Here is a 26,577-nt window from a genome sequence, read left to right on the forward strand (position 1 = left end):
ATATTATAATATAGACAAATAAGCCTGAAAATGTCCACATCACTTATTAACCGCTTCTCCTTGAGCCAAACATATCGGCTAATTTTATTTTGAAGACAACATTAACTTCCGGTCAGAGTCTCCCTCTTCGACAGCCTATGACGAAGCTCAGCCTCTGCAGAATCAGCCAATCAGGGGTCACCGATGAGAGTCGGGCCCAAGGCATTAGCCAATGAGGTTGAAGCAGCAGGGGATTTAAAAAACCAAGGTCCAGATGAAAACAGCTGATTTCTACCTCTGAGGTTAAACATAAAAGTACATTAAGCTAAATAAAGAAGAAATAAGTAGTAATAATACATTTACACAGCCAGTCTGGGTTTGTTCGACTTTGTAAATAGCCATAGATTGATTGGTTTAGATTGATGAATTATTTTGTTTAATATAATTATATTTATCTGCATAACTTTATATACCTTTATTTAGATCTTTTAAATCTAGATAATAATTTATTTGATTTGATTACTTTTCAGTGACGCGGGGCCCAGAAGTCTGGAAAATATGTGACATGTGATGAAGTTTGAAGATTTAGAGACTCAAGAATTTAGTTATATACAATGAAGACGAAATATTTATTTAAAAGTTCTAGGTAATAAATCAAACTTCATGGTATTGATCGTGTCTCCTCCTTTACAAGGTGACAGGGCAGTGGATTTGTTCTACTCATCAACTCAACTTAATCTACTACTGTTATTAACATGGTTGTACTTGAGCAGAAAACAGAAAGATACTGTAGGAAAACAACTTCATCACAGATACATTATTTTTTAAAGACCGTATCAGATGAAAGCTGTGTATGAGTGGTCTCAGGCGATGAGTAGTCGTCTTTTAAAGCTCTCACCAAGCATTTATCTGGTTTCTAAAACCCCAAACTTACATCCATTATATAGAACTAAACCAAATATAACAATAGCTTACAGATATATATATAACAGTGTGAAGTTATCACTATTTCTGGATCTGATTTAACTTGCACTGAAGCTCATGTAAGGTCAAAAGCTCAGTAATGTAACCAGGTGCAGGCCTACGGTAAGTCTTTATCATAGAATCAATATCTGAACTTTACTGGAAGACAGTGGAGAGAAGCCAGGAGAGCAGCAACACATTCCTGTTTTCAGGCTGCGAGCGTTTTGTTCTCACTGTAATCTGAGCTGAGACGTCTGAACACAGACGACAAGAAAAGAAGACGAGATTCAAAAGATAAAAACGAGCTAAATTTGGAAAGTCGCTGAAGACCGAACAACTGAGTTGACATGTTTTTAAAAGACACACGTGCTGGAGGCCAACGGAGGGTCACAGTTTGTAGTTAGAGAGCAGGGCCAGCAGGTGGAGCTGACATGTAACAAATAAAATCAAACTATGACCTTTTCCTGATGAGAGTGAGAGACTGAACAGCTGGATGCAGACGGCTCCATCATCTCCAACACTGAGCTGGGGGGGCAGACGGCTCCATCATCTCCAACACTGAGCTGGGGGGGCAGACGGCTCCATCATCTCCAACACTGAGCTGGGGGGGCCACACTCGTACAAAGACCAGGCTGATGGTGTTTGAGTTTACACATTCAATCATTCCACTCGTACATTTGTGCATGTGTTCATGAACTTTACGTAACACTGACATCAAAAGCATATGCTGCATATTTCCTGCTGCACACGATGACTCACGGAGGCTTTCAAATTTAAAGTACAAGGCTGTGTATCCAACATGAAAGGGGAACAGTTTGGTGAACAAGCCTCTTGTCTGGACCGAGGCACTTTTTAATAAAGTGGCAGAACCCCAGCTTTCCTCTCTGTGTCGAGTGAAGATGGACACGTTGGCTGAGAGATCTGGATCATTAAGATGCACAAAAGACTCAAAAGGAGTGGAGAAAGACACTTTTTGCTCTTTATCTGAATCATCACACAGGTTTCATTCTCGACTGAGTCGTACTTGGATGATTCACCTGATCTCAAGTCTCTTTCTGATTCTTTTTCCTTTGCCCTCAGCTTGGCTTTGCATGTATGCTAATTAACATGTGAGCATGCTAACCCACTGAAGTAAGACAGTGACTGTAACAACCTTTATGTGCAGCAGCATGTGGGCATGGTAACACGCTGACGTTAGCATTTACCTCAGAGTATGAAAGACGTGCCACCTCACACAGCTGCTAAAGTAAATATAGATTCTTTATGTTTATAAAACTGCTGTTTTTAAAGGGACACGGCAACAATATTATATTTGTATGAAGTTGGAGGAATCACAGGAGACAAAATTGCTTCAATAACAATTGTTCAACATCTTTTTCATGTTTTCTCTGTATAACTGCTCACACCACTCACTTCCTGTTGTGAATGTGTGATCTCTGATGGCATCAATACATGCAGCATCATTTTCTTCTCCCTTCACACCAACAGTACTATATCTCATTACAATCCACACTCACTTCTTCATCTGAATTTAAATAAATACATTGATTTTAAAGAATCCGAAGAAAAAGAACCTCAGTAAGGATTTGGTGGTTTTTTGTTTTAGCCTCAGACAGGCTTCCTGTGAGCTGCACAGATGAGGGGCTCAGTGGGGGCACGAAGCTTTGGCAGGTTACAGCTCAATGTGTCGCGACAGTAATGGACTTCGTGCCTGTGTCTGACAGATCACAGCTATAACACTGAATCATACCATCACACACTCACACACACATGTAAGACAACTGTCAGATTATTTTCTTCCTGTGAGACAATGAGTTCTGTACATTACACTGTAAAACATCAACACTATCTATTTAACGGAGCAGCAGTGGAAGTATGTGCTGCTCAGACCAGAGCTCCTCACTCTCGTCATGGCCACATCAGCAGATCCCTGCACAGCCTCTACAGACTCTTATCTGTGCATTTGTCCTCTGGTAGCGACTCGGTCGAACTCACCTCTCACTCTCCTTTCTTCTTTCTTTCTATCCTTCTTTGTGTAAAATGCTTCTGATTTTAAAAAGTCCCACATGATTAAAGTTAAAGTTTGCTTGTTTAGTTTTTTGAATACTCAATTAGCCTGCTAATTGATCAGGGTGCAGAGGTCGTGTGTCTGGATCTTTACAGCTCTGCATTAACTGCCAAATGAAAATGCCGTGATCAATAACAGCCCTGTTGCTGATGCCCCGACTGATTCTGGCCCACTGCTCACAGGTCAAACGTGCTTTTAATGCTTTTAAACCGTACATTTAGGCTAAATGCTTTTGACACTAACAGATAAAGCTATTACTGCACTGTTGCTCCACTTCTAGAAGAAGTGTGCTTACTCACCACTAGTGGTTTGGTTTTATAGAGCTTTAGAGATACACTCTACTCTTGTTTTGCTTTTACACCTGAACCTTTACTTTTGTCTCACTGCCAGCTTGAACCCAACTTCAGCTGTTTTCATCAAACCAGATCTGATGTACATGACCTTCCACTGCAGAACCAAACAGAAAATTAGCAAATAGCAGCTAAAAGCCAAACAATGAGGAGAATGAGCGTTGGTCTTAGGTTCACTAGGTGAGTTCAAAGTTACCCAGATAATTCTCATGCTTTCTGTGTTTGGAGCATGCTCACCTGAGACATTCTCCTGTTGCACCTCTCAGTGCCCCACATGTGGGGATAAAATCTAATAGTTTTACAGCCCCTTTCTGTCCGGTCAAGACAAAGCGAGGAGTTTCTACCTACTACAAATGGGCTACTTCTGTCGCATGGATGTGGCTCAGCTATGAAAAGTATAATAAGAAAAACAGTAATTTGCTAATTATACTACAGACCAGCCCCATGTTTACCATCAATTCATTAGATAAAAGCCACAGAAGTACAGTCGAGTGCAAGACGCTTTTCTCTGAGGCACATCAAGTAACTGCAGACATGGATCAAGTTTCCACAGTCAATAAATAGGGCTAAGTGAGTTGGTGCCAATACTTGATATGTGGCATTATGTGGATATGAAAGAATCTCTATTAGGGTGATATGAAAACTACTCACAGAGAGGTGGTTTGGATAATCCTGACCAACACACTGCTTGAAAGATTGTGAGACACTGCTGAGTATTTCCAAATTAAAGCTTTGAGCATGACAAATGAGATCTCAACTCTAAACTTTTTGTATGTCTATAAACCAGTGCTTTTCTATAATGTGTTTTTTTTTTTATATATTATTTGAACTGACCCTTTAAAAGAGCCACTCGTGTCTATATGACTAATCGTTTACTAGACAACCAACTTCCGTCTTCTGCACTGACTGACTTGTCTATTTTTGATGACTATCCATTACCCCACATATCACCTTCTTATCCCATCTGGGCCTCTGTCTCCATCAGGCCAAACTTATTAATCATCCTCAGGCCTTTGATGGCGCTGCTGCTAATTTGGGCCACGAACTGAGACTATGATGCTAACAGAGATTTAGTATGCAAAATTAATGTGCCGTTCTGCCTCTGAGACAGTAAGACCTGCTGTTTCCAGTCTAAAACTGACTCCATTTAATCTCCATCACCTTGCTCCTTTTCTTTCCATTTTCTCACCAGTTCAACCCACTATATCTCTGATTAGGATGCTGACAGCTGCTGTGCCACTGAGGGATCACCTTGTCAAGTCTGAAGGGAGACAGACACGCACACAATAAGCTCTCGGTCTCAGTCAGATGGGGCAAAGAGAGGTCGCATCTCCTGGCTGCCAGTGGATGAATCACACCAAAGTTGTCATCACTCTAGAGACACTGAGAGAGACATCCAAACTCTGGCGTCTGTCTGAGCGATGACAGCGCTGTCAAACGGACCTATTATACAGCAGAACGAAATTTTCTAAAATATCTGGACATTTATGCAAAATCTACGCAAACCTAGCTGAGGACTATTTTTATTGGCGGATTACTACACATTCGCTGCTGTAGTGAGGATTTGGTTGATGTAGTATGTGGGTTTGAGTATGATTGACATCTGAGTCCAGTCTGTGGTTATGTTTTAGTTAAACATGTTAGGATTTTCTCTGTTAAGGCAAATCACCATATTTCCTTAGACTTAAAGAGCAGGTTCCATGTTTTATGGTATTTTGATCAGATCACATCTCTGATGAGGAAACTACAAACAGTGCCTTTACATTTTCTTGTGTATTTGTTTTGGTCTCCTTCTTTCTCCATCTGTCTAGAAATGTTTTGGCATCAACACAGCAGCAAACAGCGGGGAACAGTGTAAATAACGTGTGATGTGATGAGGAAGGACAAAGGAAGTCTCAGAGTTCAAAGGTTACACAAAGTTCAGTGGGTTTTTCTTCCTCCTTCCTTCTGTTTCATCTCCTTCTCTCTGACTGCTATTCATCGCTCAGTATCAAAAACACCCCCCTCCCTATCTCACTTCTGACTGGACCTGCTATGTGCTGAATTAATACAAAGTGACAGAACAGCAGAGCCTGTAGGAGAGAGTGTGTGTGGTTATTTGTGTGTGTGTGTACATTCCTGTTAATGTGTGAATGTGAGACTTGGCATATCACAGGGATATGAGTCACCCTTCTCTCCCTCTCAATCTCCTGTATGCAGCTCATCTGTTTTGATATGTGGCCTTCACCAATACAGACAGCATACTTCAGGAAAACAATTAATAAAGTGCCAACACTGTTAAACAGCTACTGGTGCAATGTCTTATATTTCTGCCTTCATTCCCCGTTGGTCTGCTTCATTTTCACTTCATTGGTTGTGTATGTTTATTTGCCTGAGGACAACTCAGGCAGCAGCTCCCTTGGCTGATGTGTCCTGGGATGAACCACAAACAACCACACGTAAAACGACCAACAAATAAAATATCAAAGATGAATGAAGCTACAGAACAAGGTTTGGACTCTACAGGGACCACCAGGATGTGCAAAAGGATGATTTATGTGATCACATTACGGCACCATGCAAGGTCCTTGCTGCTAATACCAGGGCTGGACTAGACTGATTAAATTGTAATGTATGATAAACTTTGCTTTCGAAAATGTACACAATACAAAAATTAACAGCAAATAAACGATAAAGTTAAATTTGAACAGTCAAAAAACAAAGATTAACTTTGCAGTATATTAACGGTGGTTCCCTGGAGTCCACTTATTCACTATACAAAGTATAGAAATGGGTCATTTGTTGTTGTAACAGCACCTATTCTTTTTTTGTAGATGTGAAGGAAGTAACGCTGTGTCAGCTCTGGTGAGGCTTCCCAACAGAGTGGTAATGGGTATGTTTGGGACCATGTTTACAATATGCCTGTAAACCTCAGCTGTTATTACTTTCACTCTGGCTTCAGTCACCTATAAAAGTGGTGGAAACATTCATCTGTGGGTTACAAAACAGATCGAATGGGACTAAAACTGTGTCGTCACTTCCAGTGTGTTTCCCTGTCATCAAAGCTCAAACCTCTAACAATCAGAGACTGAGAAACTTCCTCTAGTGACAGTTTCCTTTAATAGTTAATAATGCAACTGGAAATAGTTTTGTTAATCTGAAAGAAAAATTTCTAAACAAAAAGCTAAAATCTGAAAATGAAAATCAACGTTGTAATGCACGTGATGCATATTTAAAGTAATATAGTGGACAAAAATGAACACTTGGGATCATTAATAATGTCTCCTGGTAAAGCTTGACAGTCAAAAATTTCTGGTTGTCCACACACCTGTGAACACAACATTAGTGTCTACACTGCATTGGAGTGCTGTAACGTCTGATCTATCAGCATCAACAGTGAAGAAGAAACTTCATGATGCTGGACTTCATGGCAGAATGGCAGAGAAAAGCCGTATCTCAGACTGGCCAATAAAAAGAAAAGACTGAGATGGGCAAAAGACTGGAAGAAGGTGTTGTCTACAGATAAGTCCAAGTCTGAGGTCTTCTGATCAAACGGAAGAACATTTGTGAGACGCAGAACAAATGAAAAGATGTTAGAACAGTGGTTAATACCTTTAATCAATCGTGGTGGTGGCTGTGTGATGGTCTGGGGCTGCTTTGGAGGTGGTAAAATAGAAGATTTGTACAGAGTGGAAGAGACCTCAGGGAGGAAAAGTGATCACAAGATTTTGCAACGCCATGTCATACTCTGAGGGCAGCACAGGATTGGGGCCAATTTCATCCTACAACTGGAGAATGACCCAAAACACAACTTTAAAATGTGTCAGCAATATTTGAAGGACAAGTAGTCAGTTGGAATTCTGACTGGAAAGGAGAGGCCAGCACAGTCTCTGACCGTATGGAAGAAGACTCCATCAAGTCAATCCATCTGGTGGGAGATGCTCCAGGAAACATGGGGTGAAATGAGATTATCTTGACAAATTGACAGCTAGAATTCCTGAGGCCTGCCAGGCTGTAATTACTTTTTTACATCAATAGAACAAGAACACATTCATAATTTCCATCTGAATCATTATTTCTAACTGTGACACTGTCAGCATGTCCTGTTCTTTTGTAATTTTTCCTATTCGGACTCATTTCTGGGGGTGTTTACTTAAACATTTCTCAGTGATACCAAACTTTAAAGCAGTAGTGTACAGTGTATAAACTGTAGTGTATGAATAAGCATACTCCTGCTGTCTAGAACATGTTGGTCAACATGTTTTTATTTATGTCCTTCTCTGATAAGCCATTAGCATTAATGATATGTTCAACATATGGGCAGTGATCACAACCAGATCTGACACATCCAGGGCTGTCACAGTTTCACACTATGTGATCATAGGTTTGAAATTTGTGTGTCCATAATCAGTTAAAATCCAGCCCTTTGTTTCAAAACTGTTACAGGTCTCAGTGTCTTTGAATTATTACATTACACAGGAGGCAAGTGGAGAGAAGCAGAAGTGTATAAAGCAAGTTAAAGGAAGGTGGGTAAAGATCCCAGGATTTCCTTGAATAAGGTTGGACAACAAGCCAAATGTATCATATTACCAGCATCATCACTTGGTGTGTGAAAGCTGTCCATTATTCTCATCATCACTGATCAGCTGACCACGACCAACTTTTAAATATCTGTCAAACTTTTCAGTCGGTTAATCAACCAGTGGTTTTACTTCAGTCCAGATCTTTAAATTACTGTAGAGGATCTAGTGTAGACAGAGCATAAAAATTAAGTGTGTATGCAAATGAAAATGTGCTAATATTAGGATAAATTACTGGTCCTGCAATATTTAGCACAGACAAATGATACAACAGCGTAGAAATATCCAGTGGTGTTTTCCTTTAAGCCACACAGTGAAAGCTCCTGTACTCTGACACCACACCAGCTGAGAGGACTCCTCTCTATCTTACTGGAGTGTGAGTCATACACCTTCCTTGGCTCCGGTTCTCTCTCTCTCTCTCTCTCTCTCTCTCTCGGATGAAGAGTGAGGGGCTGCTGTGTGCTTAGTGGGGAGGCAGTGAAGCTGTGGATGTACTCCTCTGCATTTAAAGCTCACACACTTGTGCTTTTGTATTCTGCCCAGGTAGCTCCAGTGCTCTGCTGCTTGAGGCCTGCTTAACGCTTCCACATAGCAGCACTTACACATGTGGACGAGACAGAGGAAGAACAAACGAGACAGACAAAGAGTATTACTCAGATAGTGAGAAGTAGTTTGCGTGTGCACTGTTCCCACCATATTCTATGGACAGCACCCAACTCTGTTCCTTTTTCTACGCGCCAGTCTTTATGGTGCAACAATTTAAAAGCCTCCATCCTACAGCACCATGCTTTCCTCCTCCTCTCATTTAAACCCTCTCTGTCTCAGTCTTTCATTCGGGTCTGTGTTAGACGTCTCTATGGTTGAATGAGAGCGTGGTAATGCCTATGTCTTGGTCTTTGTGAGGAGGGTTAAGCTCTAACCGAGCTGACCTGGATTTACAATACTGGTGCGGAGCTGCACTCCCTGGAATGTGGATTAATTCAAGATGATAAAAACCACCGACTTTGTAAAGTTTGTATAAAAAACATTTTAAAATAACTTTTGCTCCATACAGATCCACTGGTATGAGCTTTATTATGAATCATACTTTTTAAGCGTTTGTTCTAACCCACACAATCTGATTTAATTAGTCATGTTATATTAAGACACAGTCAAATGATAATCACAATGTGAGATGTCAGATGTTTGTACTGACAGACCCACAACAAATGGTCCGTTAGAGACGATCCATCGATACACAACCAACACCAAAGAGTAGACAAAGAGACAAGCTGGTGAAGAAAGGGAAACATCTCCCAGCTGCCAAGTCAACACAAACTCAACTCATCAGTAAATGCTTATATCGCTTCATTTGTGTGCACATGGAAGCAGTCTTAGTCCTTCAATGGAGCATCCAAAACTCAAACATAAACCTTAAGCATAAAAAACTGATGTCATGTTTGAAAGAAAACAAGCCGACACGTTGGTAGACACACAGCTGTCTGCCGTGTCTAAGTCTCATTCTTTATAGCTCATCTGTTTGTTAGCTCACCCCCCCCCCCCCCTTGTAACACTAAAAACAAATACTTGTTGAAGTAATCAATAAATACTGCAGCGGTAATGTACAAGCAGATAGATAAGTGCTCTCCTCAGTGTGAAAAGTTGCTTGTTTCTAACAGTTAAGGGGAAATTAAAGGAAACTAATTAAGCTGAAGACGTTACTAAATGCAACTTTAGCAGTTTCTCTGCCCCACATCAATTAAAAGGGTTAGGGTTAGAGCCAGAACGCCATAACAGTCTGTAGCACAGTGATACTTCATTTCTTCCATGCTCACTACTGAAGGTGGCTGAAAAGGTTCAGGCTCAAGAAAGCAAAAACAAGCTGTGTGTAAAGCGCCTGGGTGAACTCTTGTTTACTAAACCCGATGCTCATATACCCCCAGACTCCCACACACATATGCACACCAGGCAAACATGCATATCAACGCATGCACACCGACGATAGCATGGATATTTGTCGCATGTCACGGTGACACACATCAAAGAAAAGAGTGGGCTGGATTTATGCAAAATCAACAGCAGCTAAACACACAAACACAAACGAGAAGTAAATGGGGATGGAGGGAGTGGGTGGGCAGATGGCTTCAGTAGTGACAAGACAAGAGATGAGACTGAAGGCAATTTTGGAAGGAAGAAAGAAAACGAAGGAAAGCAAACAGAAATAACTCAGGGTTCAAGACAAGGTGTGAAGAAAAGCGCCTCTCTCCTGATGTTGCTGGCAGCGTCTGATACAGCTGCAGACTGCCCGCTCTGCTCTCAGCTAATAGCCAGGAGTAGAACTGTTAGCAAGAACAGTGCTACTCATTCTGGAGAGGCTCAGCTAATCTGTCTGGGAGGAAGTGCAGCGTTTGATAGAAAACAAAATGGAGAGGAAGCCTGCTGAGGGCCAGAGAGAGGGCAGCTGAGATAGATTATGAGTAGGTGGGTCTGAACACTGTGAGTCATAAAGGCTAAAAGGGGGCATATTACAGAGCAAGCATGTGAGTAATTCCTGATCCTGTTAAGATTTATATGGTTTTACACATGTCTCAGCGTAGCAGAGGCAGAGAATGAGTACAGCTTCACATTAAAAGTGAAACAGAAGCTTTAATATTAGGATTTCATTAAACAGTGTCTTTAGATACTTCATATACTGTGATTCCTGCATGTTTAGCAGAATAGAGGTGAGAAAAAGAGACAAAAGCAGAACAACAGCCGAGGCAGGGGAATTTTCTTTAGTTGGCATTTATCCGAAATGGAAAATATAGGCTTGTGTCTGGCCCAGACTGCCAGGCTACACACACCATGTGACTGGGATTTGTCACATCGGGCAATTCTGGGGGAGGGTCGATCACAAGCTATTCGGATGCAGAAGCTCCTTTAAAAAAAACAACACCTCCTATGTGTAATGTGAATGATCATCAGTGGAGACTCGGCACATGTCGTGCACATCCTCCGGGCTGTGCTCGTCTATGCTCGGTGGCATTTTCAGCACCGAGAGGCAGTGGACAGCTCCGCGCTGCCTCCCTCGGGGACGTGGACGCACGTTCACTGGAGAAAGTGATGTTCCCACATCCTAAAACGAATGAAGACCAGCTGTCAACCCACATCAACATGCTTACGGTGCAGGCTTCGTGACGGCGCACCATCGTGACCATGGCAACAAAGGAAACAATTACTTATCTCCGCTGTTTACGCGCAGACGATCTGGGCTCGTGCCCCCACATTTGGCGAGGACTCCGCGTGCCACAGCATCAATTCCTCAGCCTCCTCCAAATGAAATAACAACAGCTGCATTTGAAATGAGTCGCAGCCAAGTTCACACAACATTTCACCGCAGCCGACAAGCAAGGCGGAGTCTGGTTGGAGCACTGGTAATCAATAGTCCTACAGGGGGCATCAGGCTCCCCCATCTCTAACCTAACCGTGCCCTGCACACCGCATATCACATGGATAGCTGGAATAAAAGCCAGGCCAGGTGGGAAATCCATCCCGGTGCATGAGCCGCTGTGCAGATCGGATCCACCAAGGTGCAGCTGAGCACCGCGGGGACGTCAGACCTGCACAATGAAAGCCCAAAGTCATGCTGCTGCGTGGGAACTGTCACTAAACGAAGAGGCAATTTCCCTCACAGCGAGAACCGATTCGCAGCAATATTCCCCTGACAGCGGCTGCTACTACACCCAGACGTGAGGTGGGCAGCATCCGTGTCGCTGGCTGGATGCCTACCTGTCTCCAGGTGCAGAGAGATCCTCGCCTCGTTGATGTAAGGCGTGTCGCTCTTGGACCGGACCCTTCGGATCGGTCTGCGATCTACCTCCTCCTCCGGGGCCGCCGCCATGTTCGGCCAGGCGGGCAGCATCCACTGGCGACCGGCGGGACTGCGAGAGATTCGGCGCCGCAGCAGCCACTCGTGCACCCGCCCGGGCCAACGGTGTAGGAGGGGGGCGGGCTGTTGTAATGGTGATGGAGGGTAGGAGGGGAGAGACAGGGAGAGGCGGGGGGAGAGATGGGAGGCTCGATGAGCCACTGTTCTCCTGCCTTCCTGTAAGTCAGCTCCACCTGCTCAGATTCCAAGTCCACGTCCAGGACTCACAGACCAATGAAAAGCTGCAGACCACAAAGAGCTGATGATTCAGCAGCTGACTACATGCTAAACTACATCACTTTTGGTACATGGTTAAAATTTCAGTTCAGCACATTTCCATCTTCACCAACATCACTGTACATGACTGGATTCTCTCATTTAATCCCATTTAATTTCAGACTATTAGTTAAACAACAATGAGCAAATATCTTTGGATATCAGACAAAACAAGACATTTGAAAATATGACATTGAAACCATGCAGAACATCTGATTAATCAGTGGATTGGTAAATAATATTTAATATTCATGTATGGTGGTAATATCATCAGATGCACCAGTACAATAATAAAAAAAAAAAAACATAGTTATAAATGAATATTTCCAGGTCTAGAATCTCAAATGTAGAAATTCAGCTGCACCAAAGCTGCAACCAATTCATTTTTTAGTCCACATATTTAAAATTAATTTAAGAATGATATTTTCCATCTATCTGCGCAGAACTCGTAGATCAGATTAAACTAATTATGTTTGTGTGTAATTTTAAAGATATATCAAAGTCAGATTTAAGACCTTTTAAAGATTAAAATTCAGATGGATTGAGTTTCAGACTTTTTAAGGAGATGATGTAATTGACCCTGGTAGTGAGTGCACAGCATGAAATAGATCAAAACCTTTTCTCAGATACACTTTCTTATACCTCTGGCCAATAGAAATCAGGGTTGGACGAAGGGTTCAGTGGAAGTGACAGGACTGACTGTGCTAATGCTCACATGAAATAAATGCATTTCATCAAATAGGCCTCAGTGTTGTGACTAAAGCACAAAAAAGACCTCTCGCTGCAGATGTTTGTCTAAATCACAACGTCACAGATAAACTGTTAAAACAACTAAAATATAACATTATGTGCTTCTTATTTGTGTCATGATTCATGTGACTTGGTTTCTATAACACTGAATATTTTGTAGCATATATAAATGTACTTATTATATATCATATATATATTATACTTCAATCCAAACTGGATTACTCATTATAAAACGCAGGATGCTCTTGTTTCAGTGATGTGCTTTCAGTTTAACTAACCCAATGCTGGCCTCTGGTGGAGAAGGCAGAAGAAAATTATAGTAAATTGGTTTAATGTGTTCAATTATTTCAGTAGGTAGAAATAACAGGGGATGGTGGAGTAAAGTGGCAGTAATAGAAAGCTGAGTACTTACTGTTACTGCAGCAGTAAATATGACATCCTCAGTTAGAAAAATCAAATAAAACATTACCGATCTCCTCTGAAATAACACCTTTAACTTATAAAATAAACTTCTAATTTGAAAAGTAGATATATTTAGAGAGTGACTGCTCCTGCACAGACTCTAGAAACAGTTTTTATTCAGAGATGAAGGATCACTGGAAGATAGGAGCAGCAGCACTGACACTGACTGGTGTTTAATCATCCTATGTAGATAGAGGTGGTTCATGCATAAAAAACATCAGCATTTAGTAGTTTATAATAATCTTATATTAAAAAAAACTAACTAACATGCTGTTAATAAATGTAGTAGAGTAAAAGTCATCATATAAAATGAAAATACCCCAGTGAAGTGCAAGTACCTCAAAATCATACTTAGGTACATTACATTTACTTTCCACCTCTGTTTAGCATGCTGTAAAACATAAAGTATATATCAATCTTAAAGTAATAATATTAAGTTAGTGTATTGAGAGGACCTGTAAAAGCATAATCGGCAACAGAAGAAGTATGTAGACTTCAAACGAAGTAAAAGTAGCCATACCACAGTGTAGAAATACTACAAAATGTTTCCAAAGTACAAAACAATTAATCTAATAGTCTTATCTTAACCTGTTATATTTTATTTAATAGAGTTTTGCACTGTTTATATGAATCTACACAGCAAGTTCTGTGTACTATACTGAAGTATAAAGTATCATAATATGGAAGTACAAAGGTATTGGATTATCTGAGACCACTACACAACCTTCTTTATCTTTATTTAGGAGGTAAACAATAGCTGCAAGTTAAATTAAATGTCAATAAAATGTAATGAAATATGAACTTTATTTGAAAAAATGCAGAATCTTAAATATCAATTGTTTTATTTTACTTTATAAACCTCGTGTTTCTAAATCTTCAGCCACTCTGATTATTTCCAAGTCTGCTTGAAAATATCCCACATTTTCTGTGTGGGCTCAGACTTTAGTGCAGTAAACAGTATTTCTATGAAGTACAGTACTGCAGTACACAGTAGTTCCATAAGTAGTATGCATACAAACAGTATTTCTATGAAGTACAGTACTGCAGTACAAACAGTATATCTATGAAGTACAGTACTGCAGTACAAACAGTATTTCCATGAAGTACAGTACTGCAGTACAAACAGTATTTCTATGAAGTACAGTACTGCAGTACAAACAGTATTTCTATGAAGTACAGTACTGCAGTACAAACAGTATTTCCTATTGAAGTACAGTACTGCAGTACAAACAGTATTTCTATGAAGTACAGTACTGCAGTACAAACAGTATTTCTATGAAGTACAGTACTGCAGTACAAACAGTATTTCTATGAAGTACAGTACTGCAGTACAAACAGTATATGCATGAAGTACAGTACTGCAGTACAGTATTTCTATGAAGTACAGTACTGCAGTACAGTATTTCTATGAAGTACAGTACTGCAGTACAAACAGTATTTCTATGAAGTACAGTACTGCAGTACAAACAGTATTTCTATGAAGTACAGTACTCCAGTACAAACAGTATTTCTATGAAGTATAGTACTGCAGTACAAACAGTATTTCTATGAAGTACAGTACTGCAGTACAAACAGTATATGCATGAAGTACAGTACTGCAGTACAAACAGTATTTCTATGAAGTACAGTACTCCAGTACAAACAGTATATGCATGAAGTACAGTACTGCAGTACAAACAGTATTTCTATGAAGTACAGTACTGCAGTACAAACAGTATTTCCATGAAGTACAGTACTGCAGTACAGTATTTCCATGAAGTACAGTACTGCAGTACAAACAGTATTTCCATGAAGTACAGTACTGCAGTACAAACAGTATTTCTATGAAGTACAGTACTCCAGTACAAACAGTATTTCTATGAAGTACAGTACTGCAGTACAAACAGTATTTCTATGAAGTACAGTACTGCAGTACAAACAGTATTTCCATGAAGTACAGTACTGCAGTACAGTATTTCCATGAAGTACAGTACTGCAGTACAAACAGTATTTCCATGAAGTACAGTACTGCAGTACAAACAGTATTTCCATGAAGTACAGTACTGCAGTACAAACAGTATATGCATGAAGTACAGTACTGCAGTACAAACAGTATATGCATGAAGTACAGTACTGCAGTACAGTATTTCCATGAAGTACAGTACTGCAGTACAAAAAGTATTTCCATAAAGTACAGTACTGCAGTACAAAGACTATTTCCGTGAAGTACAGTACTGCAGTACAAACAGTAGATGCATGAAGTACAGTACTGCAGTACAAACAGTATATGCATGAAGTACAGTACTGCAGTACAGTATTTCTATGAAGTACAGTACTGCAGTACAGTATTTCCATGAAGTACAGTACTGCAGTACAAACAGTATTTCCATGAAGTACAGTACTGCAGTACAAACAGTATTTCCATGAAGTACAGTACTGCAGTACAGTATTTCCATGAAGTACAGTACTGCAGTACAAACAGTATTTCTATGAAGTACAGTACTCCAGTACAAACAGTATTTCCATGAAGTACAGTACTGCAGTACAAACAGTATTTCCATGAAGTACAGTACTGCAGTACAGTATTTCTATGAAGTACAGTACTCCAGTACAAACAGTATTTCCATGAAGTACAGTACTGCAGTACAAACAGTATTTCCATGAAGTACAGTACTCCAGTACAAACAGTATTTCTATGAAGTACAGTACTCCAGTACAAACAGTATTTCCATGAAGTACAGTACTGCAGTACAAACAGTATTTCCATGAAGTACAGTACTGCAGTACAGTATTTCTATGAAGTACAGTACTCCAGTACAAACAGTATTTCTATGAAGTACAGTACTGCAGTACAAACAGTATTTCTATGAAGTACAGTACTGCAGTACAAACAGTATTTCCATGAAGTACAGTACTGCAGTACAGTATTTCTATGAAGTACAGTACTGCAGTACAGTATTTCTATGAAGTACAGTACTGCAGTACAAACAGTATTTCTATGAAGTACAGTACTGCAGTACAAACAGTATTTCCATGAAGTACAGTACTGCAGTACAAACAGTATTTCTATGAAGTACAGTACTGCAGTACAAACAGTATTTCCATGAAGTACAGTACTGCAGTACAGTATTTCTATGAAGTACAGTACTCCAGTACAAACAGTATTTCCATGAAGTACAGTACTGCAGTACAGTATTTCCATGAAGTACAGTACTGCAGTACAAACAGTATTTCTATGAAGTACAGTACTCCAGTACAAACAGTATTTCCATGAAGTACAGTACTGCAGTACAAACAGTATTTCCATGAAGTACAGTACTGCAGTACAGTATTTCTATGAAGTACAGTACTCCAGTACAAACAGTATTTCCATGAAGTACAGTACTGCAGTACAAACAGTATTTCCATGAAGTACAGTACTCCAGTACAAACAGTATTTCTATGAAGTACAGTACTACAGTACAAACAGTATTTCCATGAAGTACAGTACTGCAGTACAAACAGTATTTCCATGAAGTACAGTACTGCAGTACAGTATTTCTATGAAGTACAGCACTCCAGTACAAACAGTATTTCTATGAAGTACAGTACTGCAGTACAAACAGTATTTCTATGAAGTACAGTACTGCAGTACAAACAGTATTTCCATGAAGTACAGTACTGCAGTACAGTATTTCTATGAAGTACAGTACTGCAGTACAGTATTTCTATGAAGTACAGTACTGCAGTACAGTATTTCTATGAAGTACAGTACTGCAGTACAAACAGTATTTCCATGAAGTACAGTACTGCAGTACAGTATTTCTATGAAGTACAGTACTGCAGTACAGTATTTCTATGAAGTACAGTACTGCAGTACAGTATTTCTATGAAGTACAGTACTGCAGTACAAACAGTATTTCTATGAAGTACAGTACTGCAGTACAAACAGTATTTCCATGAAGTACAGTACTGCAGTACAGTATTTCTATGAAGTACAGTACTCCAGTACAAACAGTATTTCTATGAAGTACAGTACTGCAGTACAGTATTTCTATGAAGTACAGTACTCCAGTACAAACAGTATTTCTATGAAGTACAGTACTGCAGTACAGTATTTCCATGAAGTACAGTACTGCAGTACAGTATTTCTATGAAGTACAGTACTGCAGTACAGTATTTCTATGAAGTACAGTACAGTACAGTATTTCTATGAGTACAGTACTGCAGTACAAACAGTATTTCCATGAAGTACAGTACTGCAGTACAGTATTTCTATGAAGTACAGTACTCCAGTACAAACAGTATTTCTATGAAGTACAGTACTGCAGTACAGTATTTCTATGAAGTACAGTACTGCAGTACAAACAGTATTTCTATGAAGTACAGTACTGCAGTACAAACAGTATTTCTATGAAGTACAGTACTGCAGTACAAACAGTATTTCTATGAAGTACAGTACTCCAGTACAAACAGTATTTCTATGAAGTACAGTACTGCAGTACAGTATGTCTATGAAGTACAGTACTGCAGTACAAACAGTATTTCTATGAAGTACAGTACTGCAGTACAAACAGTATTTCTATGAAGTACAGTACTGCAGTACAAACAGTATTTCTATGAAGTACAGTACTCCAGTACAAACAGTATTTCTATGAAGTACAGTACTGCAGTACAGTATTTCCATGAAGTACAGTACTGCAGTACAAACAGTATTTCTATGAAGTACAGTACTGCAGTACAAACAGTATTTCTATGAAGTACAGTACTCCAGTACAAACAGTATTTCTATGAAGTACAGTACTGCAGTACAAACAGTATTTCTATGAAGTACAGTACTGCAGTACAAACACTCCCTCTGCTGGTGTCACCTGTTCCGTTGTTTTTTACCTCGCTGTCCCCGTTGATTGGTTCACATCCTCAAACGAACCAATCCACCGCTGACTGGGACCGACTTCCTGCTTCCTACAGCTGATGGTCGGACAGGTAGTTAGCATTAGCAACCAACAGATCTAACAGAAGATTCAACACACATGTGGAGATTGTAGAACCACGGGCATGACACACTCTACACCGGCATGTGGAGCTGCTCAAGCCGCTGTCAGTTGCTGCTTCACTGGATGCTAGCGCTAGCTTGTTAGCCTAACGCTAGCATACCTTACAGCCAGCTAACAACAGGTTAACTACCTTGCTTAGCTTGTTTGTGTGCAGAAGGACTGGAATTATATTATGACTTCACAGACTGATTCACATCTAATTCATTAAAAACCTAATTTGTTGTGTCTTAATTTAGTTAGTGAATGCACCAAATTAGCAGCTAACCTAAGTAGCATGCTAGCTCGGTGTTTGTTTATGTGGTGACCTTCCACACTGAAGCTAGCCCCACTACTCCACCAACAAAAGTCACGGTTACTACATTTAGAGACGTTAGCACACAGACAATTGTTTAATTAGAGATAAACACACTAAGTCAAACTTTTAGGAAACTTTTAACTTGACTATTTCACAACACTCACCTCAGTTTTGAAGCCATTTCCAGTTTTTCTGATGCTCCACAAACATGATTGATGTTTGCTGCTTCACACAGGACGGACACGTTTCCCCAAGTCGAAACCTTTTTGTTTATCAGGTCAAAGATGGCACCAGGAAGTGACACGAGATACACAGGACCCTGCTCAAGTTTTACACACTTGTCAATTTCACATTAACCATGTAACAGTATGAAAAGACCCCAAACATACAGTCAGTCAACAGCTGGATATAAAATAGTTTTATTTTTCTTCCCCAGTAGTGAAAACCTGATGATTTCGCCACAGTTCACCTGTCGGGCCATAAACTCACACCTTTATGCACGTGTGAGAAAACCGTGGGGCATCCAAGGCATGGCTAGGCCCAGTTCAGGTACATTTATATTCCTTTCTCTCACCTTCATGCTTCACATTCAGGCCCTCTGAAGTTAACAGGAAGATAATCCACGTGTTGTCTTCTTATTTGTCTTTTTGTCCAGACCTGGCAGCGTTCAGGGAGATTTTCTCCAAAGCTAAGAATGTAGCCATCATCACCGGAGCAGGAGTGAGTGCAGAGAGTGGAGTCCCTACCTTCAGAGGAGCAGGAGGCTACTGGAGGAAATGGCAAGCACAGGTGGGCACGCACCTGCTGCTGTACAAGCTGTTGATGAAAATGAATGTAGAGCAGAATGGTTGCTGTATCTAATGCTTAGGTCATTTCATTTCTATTTTAACCACTCAGCTGTGTATAAATAAGTGCTGTGCACATACGTCTGTGCTCAGATGTTCCTCATTCTCTCTTGGTTTGTCTATTAAATTCATTATTTGACCTCAATTTACAATTTGCAAAAAGCTTTTTTATATTAATTTCTCTCTTTAATTTAACAGCTTAGCAATTGTCATCTACACTGATGATGCTTTATTTTTACTCTCTCTGTTAGGAACTAGCCACACCCGAGGCCTTCTCCAGGAATCCCTCTCGTGTATGGGAGTTTTATCACTACCGCCGTGAGGTCATGCTCACAAAGAATCCCAACCCGGCTCACTTGGCCATCGCTGAGTGCGAGGAGCGACTCAGCAAACAGGGACGGAAGGTTACAGTCATCACTCAGAACATCGACGAGCTCCATAACCGTGCCGGATCCAAAAACATCCTGGAGCTACACGGTGAGCAGAAACAGTGAAGACTTAATTCAAACAGGAACAATTGTAAGAATCTGTTGTTATATTTTCCTTCACCAAACTGTAATTGTTATAAACAAATATAAGTAATACGTATTTTTTCATGCACATTCTCTAGTTTTGCAAGTATTGTAATTTGCAACTTTTCTTTGTCACGTGAGAGTAAATCTCATTCGTTTGTATAATAGAAAAGAGGGAATTTTCACTATTCTAATAATTTAATAGGACAAATCATTTCATAGATTTTTAGACAAAATAAACTTTGTACCAAGCAGAACCAGGCATCCAAAATGATTAGTAGTTGGAGCCCTAATTTGAGATCTTATATTTCACATATGCACATATACACAAGCAAATGTCTGAAAAATCAGTTCGGGACATTGTGCAGAGTTGTGCTTTCACACATAGTGCACAGCGGGAACTTGAAGTCAGACGTGTTCTCCCATGGAATTTGATTTCAGTGATCACATTCTGACATTACCCAGATTTAGTACTAGGGGACTCACAGGATAAAGTCCAGGTGATCACTAAACCATCTGACTTGGACATGAGTCTTCTCACATGCGGCTCACTCTGATGATGTCTAGAGAAGTTTGGGACTTCAGTGCATGTCTGAAGGCGGCTTTAATTCTTCTGCTGATCGTTGTGTAGTTGAGTATTTTTAGTTCATAAAATGTCATAAAAAGTAAAGAAGTTAATAATAAAAAAAGGAAATTCTCAGATTACAGAAGTTGGAATTAATTGCAATGATTGTTTAATACATTCGCTGTAACTAATCAGTTACTCGATTAGGGTTATATCAGGTCTAATCTGTTTCTCTCCTGTCACTTTTTGTAAATCCAGGTAGCCTGTTTAAAACCCGCTGTATGACCTGTGGTCACGAAGCAGCTAATTACAAGAGCCCCATTTGTGCTGCACTGAAGGGCAAAGGGTAAGAACTTCACCTGGTACCGTTTGATGAATTCTGCTGTTTTCCACAATAATATGAAAGACGATATTGATCAAATTTGATTTGAACTGAAAATGCCAGAGAAAACAGGCTGTTTCAATCTGTCAGACGTCAGGAGCTAAATAACACCTGACGACAAGGCGAGAAGGAAAACACTGACTCAAATGAAATGTCACTTTGTCACTTATCTGACATTTAAAATGGATGCTACTGATAGTGACAAATGCCTCAATTAAATTCCATCTTAACATGAATACGTAAATCAAGTCAGAAGCTGAAATTCAAAATTAATAGTAGAACTGTAAGAAAGTTGTTGAAGGCGTCTCCCTGTGTTATTGAACTCAGCGATGAGGAAAACTGGTGCACAGACATCAGTTGTTCCTCTTGTTGATTCTGCTGATTCTTACTTTTAATGTGTGATTCTTACTTTTATTCAAATGAATATATATCAGGATGCATCCTGTTAAGATGCCCAAACCACCTGAACTGGCTCCTTTTGCAGCAGTTCTACTCTAAACTCCCTCCACATGTCCGAACTCTGTCCCCATCTCTAAAGCTGATCCCAGCCGTCCTGTTTATCTTTACAATCTCATTCCTTTAGTCTCCATTAAAACCCTTATAAGTATAACAAATTGAGAGCTTTGCCTTTCGCCTCAGCTCCCTGTTCATCCATTCAGCTGTTCGGTACAATGTCTGCATTACTGCTGATGCTGCATTAATCCACCTGCAAATCTCCTGCTCCATCTTGTTCATCACTCATGAACAAGATCCTGAGATGCTAAAAGTTTTTTAGTTGGTGCAACAACTCACTCCCAACCTGAAGGTAGCACTCTGGCATTTGCTGGCACAGAAGGTAGATCATCTGCTTTGGATGCAGAAGGTTCGGGGTTCAAACCCCACCACAGACACCAGGTGTGTCCTTGAGTGAGACACTCCACGCTAGCTCCCCGGGCGCTGCATGTAGCTGCCCACTGCTCCCCCAGGGGGATGGGTTAAATGCAGAGGACCAATTTCATCTGTAACATGTAGAATGTGACAAATGACAAAATAAAGGTGTTTCTTCTTCTTCTTCTTGTTATCATGTTTCCTCCTCAGAGCACCAGATCCAGATACACAGGATGCCCAGATCCCTGTTCAGCACCTACCCAGGTACTACAGCATCTACTTATGATGCTCTGCTCTTTTCACATCAGGTTATTTGTTTTGACAAACTGTGTGTGTGTGTGTTTCAGGTGTGAGCAGACAGGCTGTCACGGTCTCCTGAGACCAGCTGTGGTTTGGTTTGGAGAGACTCTGGACTCCGACATCCTCACCCACTCAGAGAAAGTACTGGACAGCTGTGACCTCTGCCTTGTGGTAAGACTTGTGTGTGTGCGCACAACATAGAAACGTCACAACCATAATTCATGAAAGGCGTTAATTAGAGCTTTATGACTCTAATCTGCATTTTGTTTTGAAATAATTGAACTTTATTTTCTGTCGTTTTGCCCTTTTTGAAGTTCTAACAATAATTAACTCCTACTCTGCAGGTTGGAACGTCATCAGTTGTGTATCCAGCAGCCATGTTTGCTCCTCAGGTGGCAGCCAGAGGTGTCCCTGTGGCCGAATTTAACATGGAAGACACACCAGCCACCATGCGCTTCAAGTTCCACTTCCATGGCCCCTGTGGGACCACGTTACCCCCTGCGCTGAGACGACATGAGACTGAACCTTGATTTTTTTTTTTCTTTCCTATTAGGGCATGATGAGTGAAATACAATTTAATTACTGTCGATTTTAACTTTGACAATTCAACACTTGAAAAAATATAATATCCAATATCACTATGGTGACATTACACACTAATTATCTGTGTTGTCAGCAGTTAATTTCTAAGAGTTTGATTTGTTAAATTAATAAATGGGCTTATCGAAGAAGGGAAATTATGAAAAAGTGACTCCTGATAAAATCGCACCAATAGTACAGTCGACCAGCTGTGTTGCTCTTTTTGCATTAAATGAATATTGATTGTCTGACAGTAGGGGGCAGTGTTTAGCTGCTGCTGCTGCTGCTGCTACCTTTCTGAGAAAAGCCTGACTCCTTTCAAAGGATCTATGGGCTCTGGCTGGTAGATGTGGTGTGTTTGTGTCAGTTCATCGTTGTCTGAGTTTATGGGCCGTGATAAATACTGTGTATGATGCCTGCCAGTGAGCATGAGTCAGCTCCAGCTGAACCAGGAAAACCAGTGGCTGTGCATGAAGTGACAGAGAAATGTTTCTTTAGAAGGATTTGATACAGTTTGGCAGGATTGGACCTGCTTATTTATGTGAAATTAAGTCAACTAAAATAAATATCCAGTGAATGTTCACAAACATATTGTGTGCATGTATGGAAACACTGCATGAGTTTCAGATCTCATCAATATATTGCTGCACTGCAAGGCAGCGATGGTAGTAGAGTGTGTATCTGTGGTACAGGTGGTATTCTGCTTGGGTTGCTTTACTCTCTAAATCCCCATAACTGACAATATCTCTGCACAAACGCACACTGTGCACAGTTTGATGAATAATAAGCGAGTTGGCTGTTTGCATACAGAAATGTTGGGATCACACACAAATAAAAACATGAACTCACTGACTGACAGCAGTGCATCGTGTCTAAAGATACTCTACCCCAGAACCTGCAGTAGTAGCTATGGTTTTGATATCCACATATATAAATTAAACACAAACTAGTGACCAGCTTGGATAGACACAGCACAACCTGAGCCAGTTGAAACACCTGAGCACCACAAACTGCTGGAATAGACTGATAAAATACTGATAAATGGTTCACATTGTCAGCTTCTGCTGCTTCTCTCTCTCTCTCTCTTGCTGGTACATGTATTGAAAAAGTTATCAGCTGATGTAATCATTATCTCTTGTACATACAGGTTGTTTCCTAAAAGTGTAGGTGACTGGGAACAAATCTACAATCACCACTCTGTGCAAAACTGAATCCAACAGATAAAGGCAATAAGAGGCTAAAGCAGACGGAGGTTGTTAAATTAAATTAATTTAAAGCGTCTATGTCCTATTTGTGTTGTCGTTCCTTCAGTGTCTGCAGAGGGAAGTTTACAATGAACTGAACTACTATATATAATATATTATTATCTGAGTCCAACTGCTAAACTTCATCATGCATTTCTGCAAATGGGGCCAAGGGGTCTCCTCAAGGCCTGTGTGAAGTAAAACGGGGATCTTCACAGCTTTCCGTGTACATACTGGGATAGAAGTACTGTTTTAAAACAGACTTGTAAATCTTGACAAACTTCTCCTTTATATTATACATATTAAACTAACCCCATTATAACATATTTCATGAGCCAGTTAATTAAATAACTGTTAGAATGTATCTTAGACCAGTAAATGTTTTATTTACTGTTCTCACTCCTGATTGCTCTACACACATACTGGGGGAGGTTGAGTTTCACTACGAACCTACAAATGCACTTTGACCTCAAGCTTTGGGCTTTCATATGTAACATAAGACCATGGAAATGATAATATGACCTCTTCATCAATATCAAATATAAAGCGCTAAAACTCATTTTGAACCTGACGAGATGGAGAGAAAGTTAATCTGAGCCGTCAGAAAACATCAGACAAAGAGTTGCTCTATAGTTTCTCTGTTCAAGCGATGTTCTGCTTTGGCCAAAGATGGGATGGTGTTTGTCCGAGCTTGATACAAACCAGCCCAACCCCCTGACGTCAAATGACATCACCTCAGTATGAGCACACACAGGCCAAGTCCAGCTCTGTTGATGGAAATTAAGATTTGCCTAATCTGATATCACATTTCCCACAACAGAGCTCGACAAACCCACCTTCTTTTCTCTGCCTTCCTCTGCTCTCATCTGTACATCTGCCGTGTGTGGTGTACAAGACGTCATGTATCCCTCTCTCCCTCCACAGCTACACCTCCATCACCTGCTCATTAGAGAGAGGATGATGGTCCGACGGTCCCCTATGACTCTGCTCCAAAAATAACAGAGCCAATTTCCCGCCTGTTAGTTGGCGATTTCACACCAATATGAGTTGTACTGCCCGGCTAGGCCTGTCAGAGAGGGCGGGGGGGGGATAAAGTGAAAAAGAAAAGCAAAGGAGGAACGCAGGTCAGAGTGTAATGTGTCTGGAAACACAGCTTCATGCTGTAAGCACTACACCTTCATGAATCAGCAATGTGGAGAGAGCATCCCCTCAGCTGCACAGTCTGGGAGTCACCGCGTCACGGTGTAGAGGATAATGTTGATCTGTCAAAACAGCCTGAAACATGCTGGACAAGCCTCCGACTACTACAGAGTCCACTGATGTTTCTGTCTGACCCATTTGCTTTTCTGCTTTCTTAGATGCGTTATCGATTCCGTATTTATCTTTTATTTATGCTACAACACCACAGAGCAGTATTTCCAAGCTCTAGTGTGTAAAGACGAGTTTTCAGATAGTTTTTTATGTTTTCAGGTTGTCAGTGCTGCAACAACTGTCAACTCCATGATGCACCGATTTGTGGTGGCCAAAGGTCAAAGGTCAAGGTCACACTCACCATTATGTTCACTTAATTCTTGTTGTGAACGTGATGTCAAAGGAACTTCTTCTTATTTGTGAATCAGCTGATTTTCTCCAAATAAAAATGCTCATTATAATTTTTCATTCGTTTGTAAATTCAAACTTCATGTGATAAGTTTTAGTTGACAGTCGTGGTCTCTGTGTTAACTAGCTGCTGGCTATAGCTTCATATTCAGTGGGATCCTAATGTGTAACTGTTCCTTTAATGCTAATTGGTACTGCTCCACCAAGTCCAGACTGACAGACAAGCAAAAGGGACAGATCCCCTGGGAACCACAGCACTCACTCAATCACCTTATTTTAATTAATTTGATTAATAATAAATTTGTTAGAGAATTTAGTTCATTAAATGCTCACTTGGTGGATATTCCTCAATAAACTAATGCATCGGTTCCTTCTTCTGGTCAATGCAAAAACATTAGGAGATCATGCTGTAGAGAAGAATATTGTACTTTTTAGTCATGAGCAGCTATAGTTTGTGATTCAGAAGCAAAACAAATTCTGCAGTTTGCAGGAGACTCCTATAAAAGGTTTTAGTAACTACCTTGCTTTTACAGTACATATTCATTATCCTTCATTCTAAATTAATAATAATTGGTCTCCACATCCTTTTAAAATCCTCCGTCAGTCCTTTAGGAGGTATCTCATTCTCTCCTAATGCAGTATGGCAGTAAGTGTTCTGATCCACAGTCTATGAGATGAAACCTATTTATTTATTTATAAGTGTATCTGTGCCCTTGTAAGCATGCTAATGTCATAACCCCAGTATTCTAATTAAGGGTGTAAATCATACGATGTGAAGTAGATCTGCTTTCTCAGCAGCTACAGTTTCTAGTTTGTAGATTTTACTCATAAAACACATTTTTGTACAAAACAAGTGAAACTGCTGTCCTGATTCAAAGTAGTTAAATGATTCTAATCCAGCTCCACCACCTAAATCACTGCTGACACACAATGAGCAGTAAAATACATTCATATGCATCTGTGTAAGTTTGTACCCCCCCTCCCTTCATTGTCATATCATATCTAAAGTTCATATCCCGCTGTATATAAGACCCCCTCAGGTCCTGACATTATAATTACCATGTATAATTTTATCACATCA

At 40.3% G+C, this 26,577-nt stretch overlaps 2 protein-coding genes across 4 annotated transcripts in view; one reads left to right on the top strand and one right to left on the bottom strand.

The window, feature by feature from the left end:
- Positions 1-11,797, bottom strand: part of phactr1 (phosphatase and actin regulator 1) — a 26,091-nt gene extending 14,294 nt beyond the window's left edge. Inside the window, exon 1 of the mRNA XM_026345163.1 lies at positions 11,667-11,797. Within this exon, the coding sequence (XP_026200948.1) occupies positions 11,667-11,778 (112 nt within the window). The 5' untranslated portion in view covers positions 11,779-11,797. The remainder of the gene's footprint in view (positions 1-11,666) is intronic.
- Positions 11,798-18,178: 6,381 nt separating this feature from the next.
- Positions 18,179-23,505, top strand: sirt5 (sirtuin 5). 3 transcript variants are annotated; one of them, XM_026345165.1, is made up of 8 exons: positions 18,179-18,237; positions 19,040-19,152; positions 19,259-19,392; positions 19,700-19,925; positions 20,784-20,871; positions 21,985-22,038; positions 22,122-22,245; positions 22,419-23,505. In XM_026345165.1, exons 2-8 carry the CDS (start codon positions 19,053-19,055, stop codon positions 22,602-22,604), a joined length of 912 nt encoding a protein of 303 aa, XP_026200950.1. In that variant the 5' UTR covers positions 18,179-18,237; positions 19,040-19,052; the 3' UTR covers positions 22,605-23,505. The 3 variants fall into 3 exon arrangements, with proteins under 3 accessions (XP_026200950.1, XP_026200949.1, XP_026200952.1); XM_026345164.1 differs by having other exon boundaries at positions 18,218-18,429; XM_026345167.1 differs by having other exon boundaries at positions 18,218-18,351.
- The last annotated feature ends 3,072 nt before the right edge of the window (positions 23,506-26,577 follow it).

Source organism: Anabas testudineus, chromosome 4 (assembly GCF_900324465.2).
Source record: "Anabas testudineus chromosome 4, fAnaTes1.2, whole genome shotgun sequence".
NCBI classification, from domain to species: domain Eukaryota; kingdom Metazoa; phylum Chordata; class Actinopteri; order Anabantiformes; family Anabantidae; genus Anabas; species Anabas testudineus.